The following is a 22225-nucleotide window of genomic DNA, read 5'->3' as shown; positions in this document are numbered from 1 at the left end:
AGTTCTCTGATCCTTAGTATTCCAACATATTTTACAATAAACCCGTCAAGATAAGAATATTTTTTGCTTACTGTTTGAGTTTATTTTCTTTTCAGGCATTTAACATCTTTCATTTCAAATGGTAAATGTTTCAATGTGATGAAATACAGTGCAGTCACCTATTTGTTTTTTTTTTTGAAGTTTTGAAATAATTAGAAATAAGTTTTAGACACATCATTTTATCAGTACTGTCAGTTCATCTTGAGTAGTCATCAATAACATTAATTTTTCAATTGATCAAAAAGATACAGGCAGAATTAATTTACATTACTAGAAAATGAGTAAGAGCATTTTAACTACTGTTCTATAAGCTTTTATTAAATATTTAGACCGAATGTTACCAATTAAGTTCTTTTTCATGGAGGTGTGTAGTCTTTCTGGATCCTTTATTAGTACTTTGTGAAATCGAGCACCTGTTTTTTCACTGTAGAACTTCATTCTTTTATCTTCAGTATTCATGCAAATCACACGTAATTTGGGAGGTACACCTCTTCTGCATATTTATTTCTTCAAAGAACCAATTTTTGCAGTATCTTGCATATCAGTAGTCACAGAATACACGTTGTAAAATAGCTCTTGTCATTTTTAACTCATTCTACATTTTTGAAAATGAATTATCAAGCATTTTAACTTAAATGCCTTTTGGGGCTACTGTGAAAACTCTTAGTTTTTTTTGAAACTGTTTTGTTCTTGTAAATAAGAGGAAGAGATTATCCTAAGGATGAGAATGCCAGGTGTACCAGCATATGGAAGAGATAAAAATGACCCATTCTGGTTTTGATACATTATCTCAGTCTATCAGAGTCAAAAAGAAAAAATCAGACAAGCCCACAAGCTCTGTATTTTAACTGATAAAGCTACTTTTTCCTTGGTGATTTGTTTTCCACTTTATAAGGAGACATAATCCTTAAATGTCATATACTTTTACAATGCTGTAAGTACCTCTGTACTTGGAATACAGATTGTCATTGCTCTTACATAATGTGAAGACACTTCACAGAGGCTGTTGGAGGCATATAGTCAACATGATTTGCATATGAGTGCAGGTATCTGTATTCATTTACTAGATTATATTATGCATTGGTAAAAAAAATAAATAACTACAGAAAGCTAGTATACCCCTTTAGCTTATTCAAATAGGTCAAATATACTAAAATTCTTCCAGTATTAAATTAATGCTTTATACTGTATATAGCTGGGAGTTTAGTTCTTAATTTAAAGCACTTTACAATTTTATATAATGAGTAGTTTTGTATGTAACTTAACTAGGTGTTTTTGTTTTGTTTTTTTGTTTTCGTCACCATAGAAAATGATGAAAGATAATAACTTAGTAAGGCATCTGGACGCTTGTGAAACCATGGGAAATGCTACAGCTATTTGTTCAGATAAAACAGGGACATTGACAATGAACAGAATGACGGTTGTTCAAGCTTACATAAATGAAAAACACTATAAAAAGATTCCTGAACCAGAAGCCATTCCACCAAATATTTTGTCCCATCTTGTAACAGGAATTTCTGTGAATTGTGCTTATACATCAAAAATATTGGTAAGGTTTCTTTAATAATTTATATATGAAAATTAATTTTTAAATGTGTAATAATAGACTGTATGTAGCTCTTCAGACCTACCCTTATTGGAGAACTGGATGTGTTAAATTTTTAAAAGTCATATAGTCAGATAATGTATGTAAGTTTCTTTAATACAATTTGCATTACAAGAAAGACCTGTTGATCAACTTATACCTTGTTCACTTGCATTTTCCTCCTCCTATATTTTGAATTTCCCATGTTTAGAAACTCTCAAGCCTTAAAACAAGTTCTTAATTTTAAATTCTTATTAAGCATATTTTGTGAAAGACCAGGCTATCTTACTGTAGAAAGTCAACTCTCAATTTTCTAGAGAAAATTTTGAAGCCAGATTTCAACTTAAATGAATATGTTCTTATATGTGCTTGCTATATGTTCTGTTTGGTTACTCAGTAGATCCTACCAATGAAGTCAAGACTTTTTGAAACTAACTCAATAAAGTAATTCTAGACTTTCTGCTGCCTTAGAATAAAATATTTTTAACTTTGCAAGTTAAAAGTCTTAACTTGCAACATAAAGTGTGGAATTGCTTAAGTTGATATGTGTTCTGGTGATTTATGGATGAAGGCCATGAGCAGAATTAATATTACAACTTGTCTAGTGAAAATACGCATGAATTGGATTATTATACTGAAAAGTTATGGGATCCTGGTTCTAGATCTAGCTTTGCCTTTTACTAGCTGAAAGTCTGAGCTTTACTTTCTTCAGTTGTTAAGTAAAGATGATCACATCTGACCTTATTACTATAGTGATAATTATATATAAGGTGGTATTTGTGAAGATACGATGAAGGAAGTAAAGCTTTTATATACATATATTTAAGGCAGCAGTGCTTTAAGTTTAAAAACTTGTATAGAAGATTTAATTTTGAATTATTTAAATGTTCAATGAAAACAGGAAGAGAAAAGGAAAGGAATTAAAATTTATTAAATCTCACTATGTGTCAGGAACCAACTTTAAACTTTACATGCCTTATCTCACTTAATTCTTGGGTCATAAGTGCACCTGTTTTCCAGTTGCTGAAGCCAAGGGCCACAGCAGTGGGGTAACTTGCCAAAAATTCACGTAGCTAGTAACTGGCAGGGCTGAGGTTGGAATCCATGTCATTCTCGCCTCAGAGATCCTTCCTACCTTACCTTTTTGTGTCCCTCTTTGAAATGCTGATATTACTAGAAGTTTCCTATGTAGTTTTGTTTTAGAATGTCGCATTCTATTTTACATTATAAGTTAAACTGTCATAGAGAAACAAGATGATACTAGCTTCTAAACCTTTTTCTCTTATAGCCACCAGAGAAAGAGGGTGGATTACCTCGTCATGTTGGTAATAAAACTGAATGTGCCTTGTTGGGACTTCTTTTGGATTTAAAACGAGATTATCAGGATGTTAGAAATGAAATACCAGAAGAAGCACTGTACAAAGTCTACACCTTCAATTCTGTTAGGAAGTCCATGAGTACTGTCCTGAAAAATTCAGATGGAAGTTTTCGAATATTCAGCAAGGGTGCATCTGAGATAATTCTGAAAAAGTAAGAGTAAAATGCTTAGATGAATAAATTGCTCACTATAGTTGCTTTATGGAATACCTACTGTGTTGTTATTGTTGCTATTTCCTTTTTTGTGAACATCAGGCATTTGATAGGACCTCAGAGCTTTTCAGTATATTTTAATGGTATCTAGATATTTGCCCATGGTATTCTGCCATTTTTGTACTTCTGCTTCTTTTATTTCATAGTATTTTGCTGTAGGGAAAATGTGCCCATTACATTCAGTCTGGTAGACTTAATAAAGTAAACCTTGATCTTTGCTTTTAGACATGTTGACTCCGTTGTTATAGAGGATTATGAGAAATAAAGGCCTCCTGGGAAGAAAAACTCATGTCTAGATCTTCAATGCCACATTGTAGATAGTGAGCTCAGAAAATGCGATGAATGAATTTCAGATAAGTTCTTAGAGTAGCAGAGCATTAACCCTAGATCTTAAGAATTCTCCTTTTATATCAGAGTGAGGTTTTAGGTCTGTGCTGCTGCACTGTGATACTTAAATATTTCCTGTCATTTTAAGTGGTCATTTTTCTCTTTTATCTGTCCTTTTACAGACGAGTAGTTTCAGTTTTGACATTATACACTTAGGTATAATTTCCCTAATGTTTGTATGTTATTATAGGTGTTGAAATTATTTTGGTTTCCTTAATTCCAGTAGAGAATTTAAAAACACAATTTAAGAGCAGCCCATTGGAACTTGTGACATTTAAAGAATTTTTACTTTTAATTTGCTTATATGTAGCTTATAATCCAGTGTTATCTTGCTTGACAGATTATATTCTAACAGGTTTAAGAGACAGGTCTATAAATAAATTACTGAAATGGCAGCACATGACAGATGGTTACAGAGTTTTAAGATGAGATCATTGTCATATGAAAGATACGGCACTTCAGATAGGTTTTGGTATGAAGTGAGAACATCAAGGTGAAGGAAGCCACGTCAAAGGGAAGGAGGTGGGAATACACGGGCCATATTGGGGAGTTAGCAAGTCGCATGGTTCAGCTGGGTAGTCATGTGCCTTTGTGCCACACAGGCCACACAGAGCCTCTTCCCTTTATTGAACCCTTGGTTATCTGATGTCAGGGTGAAAGGTTAGAAATCTGTCTCATCCATGTCTTGCTGAATAGCAGATAGGTGATACAGGAGAGATTTTTGAATCAAAACCAAATCAAGCTTTTTGACCACCAGCTCGGTGACAGTGAAATAAAATGATGCATATGAAATATCTAGCTTGCAGTCTGATAGGTAATAGTCCCACAGTAATATGTACATTTTGTTGTAGGGGCTCTTACACGTTAGGCTAAGCAGGAAAAATTAAGTGGGCAAGAGGATGTAACCGGAGTATTTTTTTCATCAGGTAGTAGAATGACCAAATCTGTGATTGAAGATAATTCTTACATCAGGAAGTAAGGTGGGTTGGAGGGAAAGAAAGGATGGGCTGGAGACAGATAATTCATTTAAAAAGCTATTACACTAGCTCTAGCTTAAAGTAGGAGCCAGGAGAAGGCAGCAGCAGGGGGAATAGCAAGGAGAGGCAACATTTAGGAGGCTGTTAAGAGGCCCAGTTTCGGGACTTAGGAGCTGATACTGTAGAGGTGATGCAGAAAAAGGAAGTGTTCAGGTGAGACTTTTAGATTTACATTGGAATTGTTGGGGCTGATGTTGATGTTGAGGAGGCAGCGTTTAGACTTGCACGCAGTAGATCTAAGGTGTCGCTACAGCATCCAAATGAAGCTCCTCAGCAGAGATGGAGAGCTTTGGAAAATCACCAAAACAGAAGTTGTGCCCAGACGCAGGAGGAGGCGGCCTCACCAAGGGAGAGGAGCAGAGAAAGGAGTCATGAAAAAGAAAGTTTAACTAGAGAAGTACATAGTGTGACTTTTATTTACTACATAACTGAAATTTTGTAGTTAGTGTCACTGAAAAGTAAAACTATTTTGGCATTATCTCTCTCATTTCAGTAGAATGCTTACTTTAACAGTAAGTTTTTTTCTTTCATGGTTAAAACAATGTAGGTGGTGAAACAGCATCTCAGGTAAGGGGTTGATTAAACTTGACTTTTTACTTTAAAAGAAGACTATTTGTGAATTTTGTGTTCAAGTTAATGCCTAATTCTGTACCAGAATGGACAGGTGTGTAGTTTATTCTCCTCTGCCACTAGGGGTTCTTTGTGAAAATTTAAAAGCATTGCATTTCCAAGAGAGAAGGTTTAGAGACTATCTAGAGTAACTGATAAAGTGGAGAACTATCAAGTGAGAACCATAAAAAGTAGAACTGTTGTATAAAGGGGAGGGTAAAAAGCCAATGTGATTTAAGTCTGTGGAAATGCAACATATGTGATCCTCTAAATTCCAGATGTCAGATCCCATGATTTCTAGCCCTTCCAGTTCACTTAAATGGCACTAACCATTATTTTTGTTACTTACTGATGTTTGGATTCAACATTTCCTTTTAGGTGTTTCAAAATCTTGAGTGCTAATGGTGAGGCAAAAGTATTCAGACCAAGGGACCGTGATGATATTGTAAAAACAGTGATTGAACCAATGGCATCAGAAGGCTTGAGAACCATATGTCTTGCATTCAGAGATTTCCCAGCGGGAGAACCTGAACCAGAGTGGGATAATGAAAATGATATTGTCACCGGTCTTACGTGCATTGCTGTTGTGGGGATTGAAGACCCTGTGAGACCTGAGGTGGTGAAATGTTCTGTGCTTTTTCATGTGCAGATTCTCTTAACCCTAGGGGATCCAGGCACTGACTGGAACCAGCTTTCTAGTAACATTCTTGGTGTTTGTGATTTTCTTTCTTTTTTCGTGGGTGAATCCAAGACAGGTGAAAAAATAGTGCTTGCGATGTATATGCTACTTATTGACGGTTTTTAATTAGACCGCTTCTCTTTGGGATCTTATGTACTTGACAGCACCATAACCTAGCACAGTGCCTTGAGCTGCGTAGGTTTTTCAGTTGATATTTGTATTAAATTCCAGATGCATTAAGTTATTTGTTTTCATGGTCTCTAGACCACCACTGTTGAGTAGAACTTTCTTGTGATGATAGTTTTCTATATGTTGTTCCCACAGTAGTTCCTCACCACATGTGACTACTGAGGTTTTGAAGCGTGGCTAGTACAACTGAAAAACGGAATTTTTAGATTTAATTTGAATTTAAACATCCTGTTACCTTATTTGACAGCATGCAACTATACACTTTGCTTTTTCTCTTTAAGTCCTTTATTTTAAAGTTTGTTTAGCAACTGTGTGCCAAGCATTATACTAGGGTATATTCCCTGGCCTCAAAGAAGTCATTCTTGGGTGGGAATGGACAAACATGTAAATATAACTCAGGATGTTAGTACATTGTTAGATTTATCCGGAGCATGTTATATGGGCACAGAACATGAGCCCCCAACTTTGTTTAAAGCAATAGCATCTTTTTAATTAATTCTTACTGTGTGCCAGATAACTATGCCAACTGCCTTACATGTGTTATTTCATTTAATATTCACCTCTGTGACTTACTATTCTCACTTAACAGATGAAAAAAAAACCGAGGTGTATAGAGGTTAGCTCTAGACCCTAGAACTAATCAAATCTGGTTTTGTCTAAAGCATGTGTACTTAAAAGACGCTATGCTCTGTTAACCACTGAAGGGATCAGGTAAGACTTCTGGGAGGTTAATTACCTGATCTGAGTCTTAACGGATGCGATGTTAGCTGAACCTCAAGGGACAGGTGTAAGCACATTCTGAGCAAAGAAGCAACATGAGTAAAAGCACAAAGGCAAAAGCAGCTTTTGTTCAATGACTATCAGCTAATTGATTCAACACCCAATGTGTAGTACCAGTTACTTTTTTTAGGAACTGGAAATACTGCAGTAAGCAAAAGAGTCATGCAGTTTATCTTCTAGAGAAGTAAGACAAACAGACAAAATGATAAATACTTGGACAGTATGCCAAGTGAAAATATATTCTCTAAGGAATAAGACTTGGTCCCAGCCCTCAGGGGCATTACATTCTGGCTGGCATATGGGGGGAGTTGGGAGGGTGATAACCAGCTATGACAATTACAAGTGTGAAAAGGGCTATAAAGGATATGCTCAGGGTGATGAAATTAGGTAACTTAGAGAGACCACATTAGGAGATCTCTGAAGATAAGACATTTGAATTGAGATCTGATAGCTGAAAGGGAGCCAAACATATTAATAGCTGCAAGAAGAATATTCCAAGCAAATGGAACAAAAAATTCAGAGAGAGGGCTGAGGATGAGAAAGTATTAGCTATTTATTTCAAAGATAGAAAGGAGGCTAATATGGCCGTAAGTGTGGACAAGAAGGGGCAGATAAGATTATCTTTGGTCTTACAAGACAATTAAGGTTCTGAATTTTATTCTAAAACTCAGTAGGACGTAATTAAAGAAATTCAGGCTGGGAAGTAACATAATTTGTGTTGTTAAAATACTGTTTTGGGTACTGTGTAAGAAATAGAACAAGGAAGCAAAGCAGGGAGGCCAGGAGATTATTGCAGTGATCCCAGGCAAGAGATGATCATGGCTTAGCACTACATATAGTGTGGTAGGGAAGATGAAAAGAAGGGGATGATTTCAAGTGGAGGTAGAACCAATAGGAATGAATCTGTTGGGTTTGGATATACTATTCTTGACATTGTTGAGGTGTCTGAAACATCCAAATGTATGTCACGTAGGCATTTGGACCTACTAGCCTGAAAGTAAGCTAGGCTGGGAGACTCACCTCTGAGGGGCTCCGGGAGATCTCCTGAGGGAAGTATAGCTCCACGATTAGATGTCTTGCAGAGGAGGGACAGTCAGTCTCCTTGCATCTCTAGGTGAGTGGTAAATGACACTACCAATGGAATAAGAGAATCAGAAGCTGCAGCCTATTTAGAAATGTTGAAATATCCAGGTGGGTAATGTTTGCTAACCTTTGGTCAAAAGGAAACCAAAGTTTTATACATTGATTTATGGCTTAACTCTTACCTAAATGTAGTATTAGAATAGGGTGTCGACAACTTTTGTCCTTTGGAAAATAGATTGCTGTTATCATGCTCTTGGCATTGATAAAAAGTTTCATCTTTTTTTAAACATGAAAGTGGCACTTAATTTTTTTAGTATCACAAAATGAGATGGATATTTTGAGACTAACGTGAGACCATGTAATATAAAGCAGGCTTCTCTGTGTGGGTATGGTGGACTGCATTTCTGATACAGAGAATTTTGATTAATTAGCTATGTAGAATAAATCCAGCTTTATTGAATTTGCATAGGTACTTGAACAAGGTTCTCTTCAGTTTCTTATCTGTAAAAGTGGAGGTGGTTTGTGAGCTTTATGTGGAGGTATTTGGTATAGTTAGTGGGCCATTAATAAATGTTAGTTGCCCTTCTTAAATATTATTTGCCACATGGTTTTAACCCAAGACCAGTTTCTCTCTGTTATTCAATGTCCCTCTATTCCAAATGCTCTCAGGATACCACGTAACCAGTGAGTGCTTGGGTGGACAATTTTGGGTTACTTTTTATCTCAAATGAGATATCGGGATATGTATTACATTTTATACAGCTAACCAGTGTTTTCAAAATCAAATATTGATTTGTTTTTTAATGTATATGCTGTACAAAGACACAATTTTGTCTAGATAGGTCATGAAAGGTGCTTCCAGAGACATTACATTTAAACTGTATTTACAGTAGAAGTCATAAACCTTCGGCCCGCAAGGCCAGATTTAGCCTTCAGTCAAATTTTCTTTGGACTGTGTGGGTGTGGGGATGTGTGTGTAAAGCATTATGTATTGAGAGAGCATACACAAATGTAGGTTTCTGCTTTCTCTTAAAGTGGTAGGTTTTGTCAACAATGGGCATTTATTCCACCACAGTAAAAAAAAAAAAAAAAAAAAGCTAAAGCCAAATAGCTTTCTCGTTAGGCATTAGTGTTGGGTTCAGTGTTTTTCTCATTTATGTTACCCGCATGGCCTGATAGGCATTTGCATTTGCAGCCCCTATGCTCCAGAGGAATCAATATGGATTTCCTGGTTAGAGAAGAGCAGGAAGTATTTTCTAGGCAAAGGGAATTGCCAGAAGCAGAGACACAGAAACAATATATAGATTATTCATCCATCAAGTTGTATCATAGAGAAAAATTCTAGATAAATCTAGAAATTATTTTGAGGTTCAAGTGTGATACTCTATTATACTAAGAACTTTGCGGCTTATAGTGTTAACAGTAGAGGAATCATCATGTATTTTTAAGAAAATCTATTAGAAAAATAATTCTATCAGGTATATCAGTTGTTTTACAGGAGGAACAAACGTAAAGACGGGATACCAGTTAGAAAGCTATTTTCAGTAGTTCAGGCAACAAGCAGGGGAGACAAGGTGCAGGGAAGGTTTGAGGTAGAATCCAAGGACTCATTGTCCTTTAAAGGTGGGTAGAGTAAGAGATTTGGAAGAGGTCAGATGACCCCTAGGTTTCTGTTAGGTAGATTTTAAAAAACATGGTCCCCGTTTTGGACACCCAGATTCCACTGTCCCTTCTCTGATGGAATTATGAACCCAGGACTCAGAATGAGGTGGGAGAAAGATGTCGATTTGAAAATTAACTAGCACATACATGACAAAGGTACAAGAAAATAAGTAAAGTAATCCTTAAAACATACGGAGTGGGGGGAAAAAAGTGAGCTACCCATAACCCTAAAAAACACACCAACATTTTATTCTCCTGTTGTCTGGGCAATAAAACTGGAAAGATAGAAAGCCAACCAGAAAAGAACTGCATAATGGTTGGGGAGGGGGCATTTTAAGAAGCCTTTGGTAAATAAATAATGCAAACAAATTAAGTAGGATCACAACTGAAAATGAAGCCTGAACTAGGACTGTGGCAGTAGAAGAGGAAAGAAGAGATTACTGGGAGTAATTCAAGAAATATTGAATATGTTGAGATGAAAGTAAAATTGTCATTATTTGTAGGACTGTGCAGTAAGGCATTATTTGTTCAGTGGGTTTTTTTTCCTTTGGAAATACTTATTTTCTTTCTTAATACGAATTTTTCTTTGTAAACCAGGTACCAGAGGCAATAAAGAAATGTCAGAGGGCTGGAATTACTGTGCGGATGGTCACTGGTGATAATATTAATACTGCTCGGGCTATTGCCACCAAATGTGGTATTTTACATCCTGGGGAAGATTTTCTGTGCCTAGAAGGTAAAGATTTCAACAGAAGAATACGAAATGAAAAAGGAGAGGTAAGGGTTTCTTTAGTTTTTATATTGATGTATTTTTCATATAACATACAGAATATGCACTGTGTGTTAGGCATCACACAGGACAAAATGCAGCATGCACCTAAGAAGCAAAAAACACTAACATTTTAGGAGGTGAAAGAGACTAGTGATAGAGATATTTCTCCTAAAGGGAGTGAGCACGTTTCTCTTTATGGTCAGTGTAGGCCAGTTTCAGAAGTATAATATGTATAAGTGAGTATGGGAGGAAGAGTTAGAAAAAGCTGATACAGAGCATATTTTAGGGCACCTCAAACTGTGCGCTTTTTATACTATGTTAAGGAGTTTTTATTTTCATAGGCAGTGGGAAGATTTTTAAAATTTGATCTTATAATGATATGTATATATAATAGTGGTTCTCAACCTTGAGTATGCATTAGAGTGACCTAGAGAGCCTTTTAAAAATGTTGATTGCTAGGCCCCCAACCCAGAGGATTTGATAAGATGATAGGTTTGGGGCCTTGCTAAAAAATTTGCATTTCTGACAAGTTCCCTCGAGTTGCTGATGGTGCTGGTCTGTTAACCACGCTCTTTTGAGAACTGCTGATACATATGCCAGAAAGCTAATTTGGGAATTATAAAACTAGGTTTGGGTACATTTTAACTTTCACAAACATTTACAGATTGAGCAAGAGCGGATAGACAAGATTTGGCCAAAGCTTCGAGTACTTGCAAGATCATCTCCTACTGACAAACATACACTGGTTAAAGGTAAGTCGATTTTACAGTTACTTCACAATTTGTTAATACAGACATGTGTTCTGTTTCCTAAAGTGGTAATAGATGTTGAATAATAGATTGGATCTTGGATATTATCTTTTCCAATAAAATCTAAATACATCTCCTTTTGACACCTTCCGTGAACTGTGTTTATCTTCATTAAAACAGGATATTGCTCCTAGTGTAACCTTAGTTTCTGGACTTGGTCCTTGTCCAACATCTCGGCAGTTTCCATTTCTCTCTGTTTGTTTGTTTATTTTTAACCTCAAGTCTGTAAAACTGGCTGGTCAGGGTACTCTGCAGAATCACCTTGTTAATTAAAGGGGATATTTTTACAGCACAAATATTTACTTTTGTTTCAGGTATAATTGACAGCACTGTGTCCGAACAACGCCAGGTTGTAGCTGTAACTGGTGATGGTACAAATGATGGCCCAGCACTAAAGAAAGCTGATGTTGGATTTGCAATGGTAGGAACTTAACCTGTTAAATATTCAGATGTAATTTAGTGGCTGAGTTGTTGGTTACTAGATTGCTATTGACTTTATTTGAGAGAGAGCACACGAGTGGGGGAGGGGCAGAGAGAGACAGAGAAGCGGACTCCCTGCTGAGTGTGGAGCCTGACACGGGGCTGGAGCCCAGGACCCTGAGATCATGACCTGAGTCAAAGTCAGGTGCTTAACCAACTGAGCCACCCAGGTGCCCCACTATTGATTTTAAACACTGTCCTTCAAGATTTGAGTAAAAATATATGTGCCTAAATTGGTTTATAAGTCTGAGTAGTTTGTAACCACATTCATTTGATGCAGTGAAATCTGGTTAGAAGATGACTCTTGAAGAACTATAACATCATACATTTACCTTGTACTCTGCAAAATATATAAATATCTCATATGATCTGAACCTTACAACAATCCTCTTAGGCAGGAGACAGGCTTTGAACGAGAGAGAGAAAGTGTGTGTGTGTGTGTGTAAAAAATATAATTGAGAATCTTCGTTCAACTGAAAATGTCTGTTAAGAGTAACTGAATGTCATCATTTCATATATGATAGCTATAATCCTTTTTTGATTGGAAAAAATCTACCCCCCAGTCTTCAATTTAGATTTTTATTATTTAAAGTGCTAGAAAATTTCAGCATTTCATTATTATATTCTTATATTCTAGCCATAGTACTGATGAAGTATTTACTATAAAATTGGTATCATGAAATACAGATGCTACGTAAATGTTTAATGATTGAAATTAGGTTGTTTTATATCTCTGAATCGATTTCTTGTAGCTTTTCAGTGTTGGAATGAATCTTTGTACTTTCAGTGCCATAGAAAACTTAAGTATTCTGTTTAATTTTAACTTAAATTTTTTTTTTAAAGATTTATTTGACAGAGAGAGAGAGACAGCGAGAGAGGGAACACAAGCAAGGGGGAGTGGGAGAGGGAGAAGTAGGCTTCCCGCGGAGCAGGGAGCCCGACTCAGGGTCCGATCCCAGGACCCTGGGATCATGACCTGAGCCGAAGGCAGATGCTTAACGACTGAGCCACCCAGGTGCCCCTTAACTTAATTTTTTGAAAATACAGGTCCATAATCACCGTTCTCAAATCTAAAAATCTGAAAACTGAAATTTCTTTCCTAAATTTGCAACAGACTCATTTGACTCCAAAACTTAATTCTGAATCAGTGTGTAACCAGTGTTTATTTGTATAATTTGTCCCCCTGAATTGTGCTGCTAAAATAGGGGCTTAGCAGAGCCATCACCATGGTGGCACCCTTTCAGGCATGAGAGGGATGGAAAGAGGAAATTATGTGGGTGAAGTGCTCTCAGCCAATAGCTGTGAGCCCATAGATCCCCACCCTACCCTATTCCAGACTCATTACGGTTAGCAGCACATTTGTCTGAACTTCTGAAAACTTGTGAAAGGTAGCTGAAGGGAGAAGGAATATTTAAGTCCTGTTCCTTTGGCTGTGGGCAAACAGGATCATTATTCACTATAGGGACACAAGATCACTGTCTGCTGCTCCTGATCATTTCTTCAGGACAGCTGACCAGGAAGGCATTTACTTACAACGCATTTTTAAAAATGAAACGCTTTCTTCCCAAAACTTCAGTGTTTAAGGCAGATGCTAAGGGCTTTCAATACACACAGGTAAATACAGTATTACAAATAGAAACACAGTACAGTGAGTGGCTGCTTTGTTTCATTTTTAAGCCCTGAAGGTTTTAGGCCCATTGTACCTCCTTTTTTTAAGGTAGCACACAAAAATCTAAATGTTTTAAAAGACAAAGAATGACTTAAATTTCAAAGCACTTTTGTTCAGTCAAGCTTGAGTTTACTTTGTGTATTTGTTGTTTTCCAATTTCATATTTTAAAACTAAAAGACAAAATTATTTGGCTTGAGTTTTTAATAGATACCTACAAGAAATTGCTATTGATTAGTCCTTGTTAAATTTGTCTCTTATTTGCTGGCAGAAATAGCATTTTAGAATACTATCTATATATTCTTTCTCTATATATATGTGTGTGTGTGTGTTCTTTATATGTGTGTGTGTATTTACACTCTATATATTTAGAAAAGTCAACATTAAAATTTTCAACAATAAAATAAGATTTACAAAAGGACTCTAATATAAGCACATTATTAGCTTGTGAAGAGGTCTGGCTTTATCTCTATATAGCCACTCTCCATAGATTCCTTTCGATTGCAAGCCTCCATTTAAAATATGATTATATTGTTTTATTATATTACATTATTCTTACCAAAATTGAGCAAAGCATAACATACAGATATTTCTGTCTTCAAAGCCTGAATGCCGTGATGGGTTTCTATACAACCAAATACATCTTTGGTAACAAAATCTTCCCTAAAGTAATTAAAATACTGTCTCTTTAAACTTTGGATTAACAAAGGATTTGTTTGTTTATTCTCCAAACATTAAGAAAAGCTGCTTTCAATATTCTGGTCTAGAAACATTAGAAGTGAGTAGTTACCTCCTAAAGGTTCAGCACACAGGGAAATAAGTCAGAGCATAGTGGCAGCCAGTGAAGGACTAAACACAACACAAGGTGTGCATCCAGGCAGAAGACTCTGCCTGGAGAGACTGGGAAAGGTTTTCTGAAAGAAGTGCCATTTGAGTTGAGGGACAGAGACGAGGAGGTGGAGAAGTACAGTGCAGGGACCCTCGTGAGCTGTAAGAAGTTGAACTTGTCTAGAAGAGGGTGTGCTCTTGGAGGAGAATGGGCTATGAAGCAGGAGGACTGACAGGCGGCACCTGCAAAGGGCCTTGAATACTGAGATAAGGAATTTGTTCTTTTCATCCAGTAGATCAGCCCTTCCCAAGCAGACCAATGAGTGAAAGAAGTTTGGAGATTCACAAAGCAAGGCAGCACGCGACTCAGAGAGGCATAAAAAAGCTGTTTAACTTTTTCTGATGGAAGTTCCCCAAACTTTCTTGACAGTGGAACTCATTTTTATTTGGACACCAATTAACATCTCAAAATTACTTTTTAAATTTTGAAGGATTTTGAACAAGGGAGTGATTAGATTTGCATTTGAAAAAGACGGGGAATGATTAGAGGCAGGAAAACCTGTGAGGCTTAGATGTGTTAAATATGTTGCACATTAAAAGTAAAATATTGTGATTAGAAGCTAGAGGCTAAAATTTTAAATTAAGATTATTCCCTCATTGAATATTTTTGAGAAAAACTTGATTTGAACTTTGTTTTTGTGTTTATCAAAACAGTAAATGCATTTAAAAAGTCAGGTCATCTTATAAGACTTACTACCTAAGTCCCGTACCACAAATTACTTCTTCCAGCTCATTTTTTTGACAAAAGGAAACCAGCTATTTTAGCTGTTTGTTTCCCTTAATTGTTTGCCTCTGTATGTCTAAATGACATGATGGTGCTTTTTTATTTGTTAACTATAAAGCACTTGCTACTGACTTCTCGCTGAGGAAGATTAGGATTTTTACAGGCACACCAGGCACACACCACTGTCATCTCCATAATGCATACTGCACACAACCTGTCCTGTCATTCTCCCCCGGAATTAGATCATAATTTCGGATAGACCAGTATACAGTCCTTATGGTGACTGTAAAAGCTGTTCTAAGCTGAGCTGTGTAGTCTACCATCATGAGTCTTACTTCCTTGAACAACTTTTTGTATTCCCTATAAATTGTCTTTTTCATTCACTTTTTAAATCTATTTTTTATTTTAAATCTATTTTTTTCAATGTGTTCACTTTTGTGCTTAGTTTTTCTAGGTACTTAACACAAATTCATCACCAAATTCTCCATTCTTTACATCCGAATCACCTGGCACTTTTACATTTTTACCTTAGAAATACCTCTTCCAGACCTTCCAACAAGCTTGAGTGTGGACTCTGCCAGGCCTGCTACCCAGCTGTCTGTTGTTCTCCATACCTGAGGATTTCCCTTTCCTCTCTCATGTCGGACCTGGTATTTCCTGGACTCGATGTCATCGTCTGTTTTGATGTATTCCTTCATGGAGTAACGCTATCTTCTCCAATAGCTTTCTGAGAAAAAAAGTTCATGAGAGTTAAACTTTTTCATAACTTTTATGACTGAAATCTCCACCCTCTTCTGACTCTTGATTCTTAACCTGACATATAAAAGTCTCATTTGAAAATCAATTTTTCACTGAGAATTTTGAGTTCATTCCTCCATTATTGTTACGTATCATTCTGAATTTTGAACCTTGTGTGTGTGTGTGTGTGTCTGTTTTTTTCCCCCCCTTCCTGGAGATATATATGTCTTTCCTTAATTTCCAGTCTTCTGAAATGTAATGATGTTTTGTCATAGAAAAACTCTCTACTATGAAATAAACTCATATTCTTCAATTTTGTGAAATTTTTTTATACTAGTCTTATTTCATCTCCACCATTTCTTCTTTTGTAACACCCACCCCCCATCCCAGTTCTTGAACTGCTTGGACTTACTGTCCTTCCTCTTTTTTTCCAATTTACCATACCTTTGTCATCTTGCTTTATTTTCAGGGACATTTCCTCAGTTTCTGTTTTGTTTTTTTTTTAATTTCTGTGATCATATATTTAATTTCCAAGAGTTATTTTTGGATCTCTAACTTTTTTGTTCTTGTTTTAGCATTTTATTCATGTTTCATTGATGTACCTTTTACCGCTCTAAGGATTTGACTTTTTAGAATAGGCTTTCGTCTCTGCAGAGTTTGTGTCTCCATTTGCCTTTTGGTTTAGTCTTTCCTCAGATGTCAGGTGATTGATTCTTGGTTGTCTCTGCATATTTACTGGTGGAAAGCTGGAAAGCCTTGGGCCTGTGGGTGGGATTTGTCAACCAGAAGCTTCTCGGTAAAGTGATTTGGCTTGGCTATTTCACTTCCTTAGTGTACCTTGAATTGCAGTATTTTCAGGTCTTTTCAGATGATCAGATTTCCCAGAAAAGAATCTTCAGATGTGCTACCTAGAGGGCACTCCTGAATACTGGTGTTCTGGGAAACAAGTAGAGAAAAGAAGGTGGTGGTCTCAATGCTCATTAAGCAGAGTTACCCTTAACCCCTTTTTTTCAGTGTAGCACCCCTACACTCAGCAGTGCTTGGAATCCCCCAGTTTGGACCCTCTTTGTCATACCCACTCTGATAAATTAGCAGGCAGTCTTCTGCCAGGTCAGAGGGCATGGCAAATTGCCACTTGGCTGCATGGACTTGGGAAGGGGCCTTGAGGATCCAGCTGTCTTTTCTTTTAATTTTGTTGTTAACCTACAACACCCGTACAGAAAAGTGCCTATGTCATAAATGATTGAATTGATTATCACAAGTGAGCAGACCTGTTCTTTGCAAGGCAAGAAATAGATTATTACCTATACCCACAGATGCTTCAGTCACATTGTCTTCTAATCATTGCCCTGTCTCTCTGTAAAGATAACCAGTATTCTGAAGATTACTTCTGTCTGTTTCCAAACTGTGAACCTAAGAATCTTATATATTTTGAGTCCACCATCCTTCATTCATCATTATGCTTTTGAGATTCATCTGTGTTGTTGTATATCGCTGTAGTTCACTCATTTTTATTAATCTACAACTTATTAATCCATCCCATTCTACTCTTGGTGGACATAGTTGTTTTTAGTTTGGACCTTCTAGGTACTTCTTTAGTGTCTCTAGTAGACTTTCAAGAAATCCTTCTGTTTTCATTCACATCTTTACCCCTCCTTCCAGTGCTACCTGGTGCTGCCAAGTACTGAGCCTTATGTAGGAGAGTCTGTTGTGCAAAAAACTTAATTCTCTGCTTTCCCGCCTGTTGGCTTAGGATTCAGCTCTCTGTGGTCTGCCAGCCTACTTGCTGTTTGGTTATCTCCTCTCCAGCCTCTTAAGATTTCCTTACAGTATCTCCTTTCCCATTAACTTTGATTCTGTGAGTTTTTATTTTAATATATCTTTTTGTGTAACTTTTGGGGAGGAACTTGGGTTATGCCTCTGTGCATTCCTCCTTTTTTTAAAATCCAATTTGAACTTTATTTTCAATACCTTATTTGATTTTTGCTTAGGTGGAATCTGAGAGAGATTGTAGAATAACTATTACCTTCTTTTATAGTACATTTAAGTCATTAGTCATTCAGTATAATGGTAAATTTTGGTTTGTCGTAGACTACCCTTTTGGATACTTGAAAGTTATATTTTAAACGTTTAGTCTAATTCACAGAATTTTTTGTATTAGGGTATCGCTGGAACTGACGTAGCTAAAGAAGCATCTGACATCATTCTCACAGATGACAACTTCACAAGCATTGTTAAAGCAGTTATGTGGGGACGAAATGTCTATGACAGCATCTCCAAATTTCTTCAGTTCCAGCTCACTGTTAATGTGGTAGCAGTGATAGTTGCTTTCACGGGCGCCTGTATTACTCAAGTAGGTTCACAGTTTTGTTTTTTTTATTAAAACGTGTTTGTTTTAAAGCAGAAATGTGTGTCTAATCTACCATTTTAAAGTACTTAAATATTTGAATAACCTGAAGCTTAATATTGTAGGTTAATTAATATGAAAATGTAATCCTGTTCTGTTCTTTGAGTTTTTAAATACAAAAGGCTTCCTGAGAATTGCTGAGTCCCTGAATAGTTGTGAATGTCTATTAGGAAACCTATCTTTTCTAGGATTCACCGCTTAAGGCTGTGCAGATGCTGTGGGTAAACCTCATAATGGATACGCTCGCTTCCCTGGCTCTGGCAACTGAACCCCCCACTGAATCTCTCTTGCTTCGGAAGCCTTATGGTAGAAATAAGCCTCTCATCTCACGCACGATGATGAAGAATATTTTGGGTCATGCATTCTATCAACTTGTAGTAGTCTTTACACTCTTATTTGCTGGTAAGAATTCAATGCCTGATAAAGCTTCGGTTGTTTTTGTTCCAAGCTAATATCCCAGATGTTTTAATGTTGCCAATTCTTCAAGAACATAAGTTGGTCTGTTTCTCACTGCCCATTTGTCTTTACTTTCTTCTCTTTGTCAGTGGATGTTGCTAGGGAAGCACTGTGATAGTGGGAGGAAGTAAAAAGAGTCCTGATTTTTTTTGTCCTGGCTCTGCCACTAACTTAGATATCATAATTTGGGGGCTTCAGTGTCCACATCTATAAACAAGAGAGTTGTACTAGATAACCCCAGGTTTCTTCCAACTTTTCCTATGCTGTCAGTCGAGATCAAATAAAGGTCTGGCTGGGTTGTATTACTGCACACTTTTCTTGAAATGTTAAATTATTTTGTATGATAATTACAAAGTAGTAATTTTTCATTCTTTCAGGAGAAAAGTTTTTTGATATTGATAGTGGAAGAAATGCACCTTTGCATGCTCCTCCTTCGGAACATTATACTATTGTTTTTAATACCTTTGTGCTGATGCAACTTTTCAACGAAATAAATGCCCGGAAAATTCACGGTGAAAGAAATGTGTTCGAAGGAATCTTTAATAATGCCATCTTCTGCACAATTGTTTTAGGCACTTTTGTGGTACAGGTGGGTAATTGGAAAAGATAGTTTCAAATTTGATGATCATGTGGGAGATATTAGATAAAGTTACCTTGTTCCAGAAATTGTTTGACTGCTGCATGTGTGGGACTTCTATGTATTACCTTAATGACACCTAAAGAAAGAGTTTTAAATACCACATGTCAAGTGAAAATACACTCTATCCTGAAATTCCACATATGAGCAGAGTATATTAAGCTAATACTATTTTAATTGCACTACTGATTCTGTGGTTGTGATACTTTACACATAATCTGATACCAATTGTTCATTCTATATCATTATCAAAACTATTATAATTTTAATGTTATTTAAGGTAAATCTTACTGTTTAGCAGTTTCTAGTCTAGCTAGAGTGATCACTTAATGGCTTCGAGCAATTGGTAGTAATTGTATGTCTACGGTTAAGTTTATTAAATAATAGTACTTGAAATGAATATTCTAAAATGCATGTGATTCTGAATGCTGCTTCCTGAGTTGGTACATGCCAGTTTTTGATTTTGTAATACAGTTGACTCTTGAACAACACAGGGGATAGGGGCATCAACCCCTACACTCTCCCCACCCCAACTCACCCCTGCACAGTCGAAAATCTGAGTATAACTTTTGAACTCCCCCAAAACTCTTAATAGTCTACTCTAGACCAGAAGCCTTACCAACAACATAAATAGTCCACACATATTTTGCAAGTTATATATATAATTCTTACAATAATGTAAGCTAGAGAAAAAGTGTTACTAAGAAATCATAAGGAGAAAATACATTTACAGTACTGTACTGTGTTTACTGGAAAAAATGTATAAGTGGACTTGTGCAAATCGTGGTGTTCAAGAGTCACCTGTCTCGTCAAAACAAGATTAAACAGTTTTTTCAACAAAGGAATCAGACAGTGATGGGGCTTGGTTCAAAATGAAGACTGAAGAATTTTAAACAATTTATTCAGCCATAGCTTGTGTACTCTAGGTACAAAAACCCTAGACTTAATTGTTTCTGTAATAATTGTTTTTGTTTCAGCTTTCAATTTCCATAAACTTTAGGAGAAATGTTGCTTACCTCCAACGAGTATTCTCTGGAAGTATTTTATTCAGGTTTATAAAAAAGCATCATTCATGACATGTTAAAATTTTAGCTTTTACTTGCTATAAAATTGGATTTATTTTATCTTTTTAATATATGAGGACTGCAGAAAACTGAACTGCCTCTCTATCAAGCAAATCTGGTAACTTGGTTCCCAGCAAAGATTGATACACCCAAAGCAGTTTAATGGGAGGTACCATTCTTCAGTGCCTTATAAATAAGCCAGTACTACTCAAAGTGTGGTCTGTGGACCAGCTACTGGTCCATTTATTACAAGTCCACGGTGAGATAAGGAACATGTGTCAGAATATAGATCAACAGCTTCATTAATCACACTGTGTTTCAGGGGAGGGTTTTTTGTATTGTTGCTGGAGTGTTGTGTTTGTAGTAGTAGCCGGAGTGATACTGCTATGCAAAACATGCATCGATTTATACTCTAGTGCCTATTCCTTATCTTCTTATCATGGAGCAGCGCTTTGAATGGCACTTTTTTAGATAGTTTCAGCTGGGTAGGAAAACATGGCCCTTGATTTACACATATCTCATTCTGTAGGTTTCTAAAACAGTCTAGCCAAAGTATTGATTGTAGAGCAGGGGTACCTGAAGGGAGGGCTTCACATTATAAATTGTATTAAATTCAATTTCTGTCTCTTTCATTCACTAGCTGATTTTTCTTCTTACCTCTTTTTGGTTTTTTTGGACAGATCATAAAGTATATAATAATCCTTAATTCTTTGTAAATATTTTACCTCTCTTCTACTTGGTAGCAGTTAACACAGAATCGGTGTTTTCAAAATAATGTTTCATGAAACATTGGTTCCTTCAGTTGCTCTTACATCCTCAGATAAGTATAGGGAATACTGCCTGTGTTACTGCCTCTTGGAGTTTCTTAAAGCAACATAACATTATAGTTACAAGTATAAATTTAGGAGTCAGTCAGTCATCATGGGGTCAGATCATTATGTGACTCTGACAAGCTGCAATTTCTTCATCTGTGAAATGGGGATGATAATATGAGGTCACATCACAGAATTACTGAAGCATTAAGAGAGACCATGCACGTGAAACTCTGAGCTTACTCCCTGAAAGGGAAATACTCAGATGCTGGCTGCTTTTTTTTTTCTTTTCTTTTTTCTTTTTTTTTTAATTAACAGCTCAAAGGCTTTGGGAAACCCTACAGTTAAGAAACTTGTTGGACTCTGTTTAATACAGCTACTTCTAAATTTTAGAAGATAGCACCTAATTCAAGGCTCCCTCAGCACACGTTTTGGAAATGCATCTGTGCCCAGTTACACAATTCTGTAGTATCATGTTGATCTAAGGTATATATTAAAGAGTATGTGGAAACTTAGTCTCTTGTTCTTAGAGGTAAATGCCACAAGTAATTAGACAGTTTTATTCCTTACAACTCTAAAATGCAAGATGATTTTTTCTTAGAAAACTGAATCACTCCAATCATATTAATCATGGATTATTTGCCTAGCATCTTAATATATGCCTTTCACATCCTTATTATACCAAAAGATAAAGTTTAAATTAAAAAAAAAAAAAGGAAAACACTCACAGAAATAAACGTTTGAGCTTTCATGCTTGTTTTCTTGGTTTACCAAAGAAAATTATTTTAGTTCAATATCTATTAAAATCAAAGCAAGACTGCCAGATCAGTTATAATTGACTGGTTGGGTTACTGAAAAAACAGTTGGGACTCCATCTGTACAAGTGTACAAATAATCTTGACTTTGAAGAACAGTGGAAATGACAAATATATATCACTTGAATTTGAAATCTAGTACAGCTACAAAGAACGGAGTTCATACCTTAAGTTTTAAAATGTTAATACCAAATTGATTCTCTTCAACTTCAATATTAAGCAGCTACTGACTGCCATATCAAAGAGAAGTCTGTCAGACCCACAAGAAGGTGAATATTGATATTTAATTCTTAATATTCTTATGTACGGTTTTAGG

At 36.3% G+C, this 22225-nt stretch overlaps 1 protein-coding gene and 1 long non-coding RNA gene across 8 annotated transcripts in view; one reads left to right on the top strand and one right to left on the bottom strand.

Annotated features, from left to right (window-relative positions):
• The window catches only part of LOC145721861 (uncharacterized), a 69493-nt gene that overhangs the window by 26940 nt on the left and 20328 nt on the right, over window positions 1-22225 (bottom strand). The window contains exons 1-2 of one of the 2 annotated variants that reach the window (XR_014145827.1): window positions 16163-16224; window positions 15595-15707 (exon numbers count right to left, since the gene is read on the bottom strand). This is a non-coding gene — a long non-coding RNA (uncharacterized LOC145721861). Of the gene's footprint in view, window positions 1-15594; window positions 15708-16162; window positions 16225-22225 lie in introns of those variants that run through there. The other variant, XR_014145826.1, reaches the window with a different exon arrangement.
• Window positions 1-22225, top strand: part of ATP2B1 (ATPase plasma membrane Ca2+ transporting 1) — a 126560-nt gene that overhangs the window by 92527 nt on the left and 11808 nt on the right. For all 6 annotated transcript variants that reach the window (XM_031018608.2, XM_031018610.2, XM_031018609.2 and 3 more), the window contains exons 10-18: window positions 1346-1588; window positions 2913-3154; window positions 5626-5863; window positions 10238-10417; window positions 11077-11164; window positions 11536-11642; window positions 17880-18071; window positions 18314-18527; window positions 18959-19170. In XM_031018608.2, coding sequence (XP_030874468.1) covers window positions 1346-1588; window positions 2913-3154; window positions 5626-5863; window positions 10238-10417; window positions 11077-11164; window positions 11536-11642; window positions 17880-18071; window positions 18314-18527; window positions 18959-19170 — 1716 coding nt within the window. The remainder of the gene's footprint in view (window positions 1-1345; window positions 1589-2912; window positions 3155-5625; window positions 5864-10237; window positions 10418-11076; window positions 11165-11535; window positions 11643-17879; window positions 18072-18313; window positions 18528-18958; window positions 19171-22225) is intronic.

This window comes from Leptonychotes weddellii, chromosome 5 (assembly GCF_054177405.1).
Source record: "Leptonychotes weddellii isolate Sample4059 chromosome 5, ASM5417740v2, whole genome shotgun sequence".
Classification (NCBI taxonomy): domain Eukaryota; kingdom Metazoa; phylum Chordata; class Mammalia; order Carnivora; family Phocidae; genus Leptonychotes; species Leptonychotes weddellii.
Note: the sequence above shows the minus strand (reverse complement) of the source record. Positions and strands in the feature narration are given on the sequence as shown.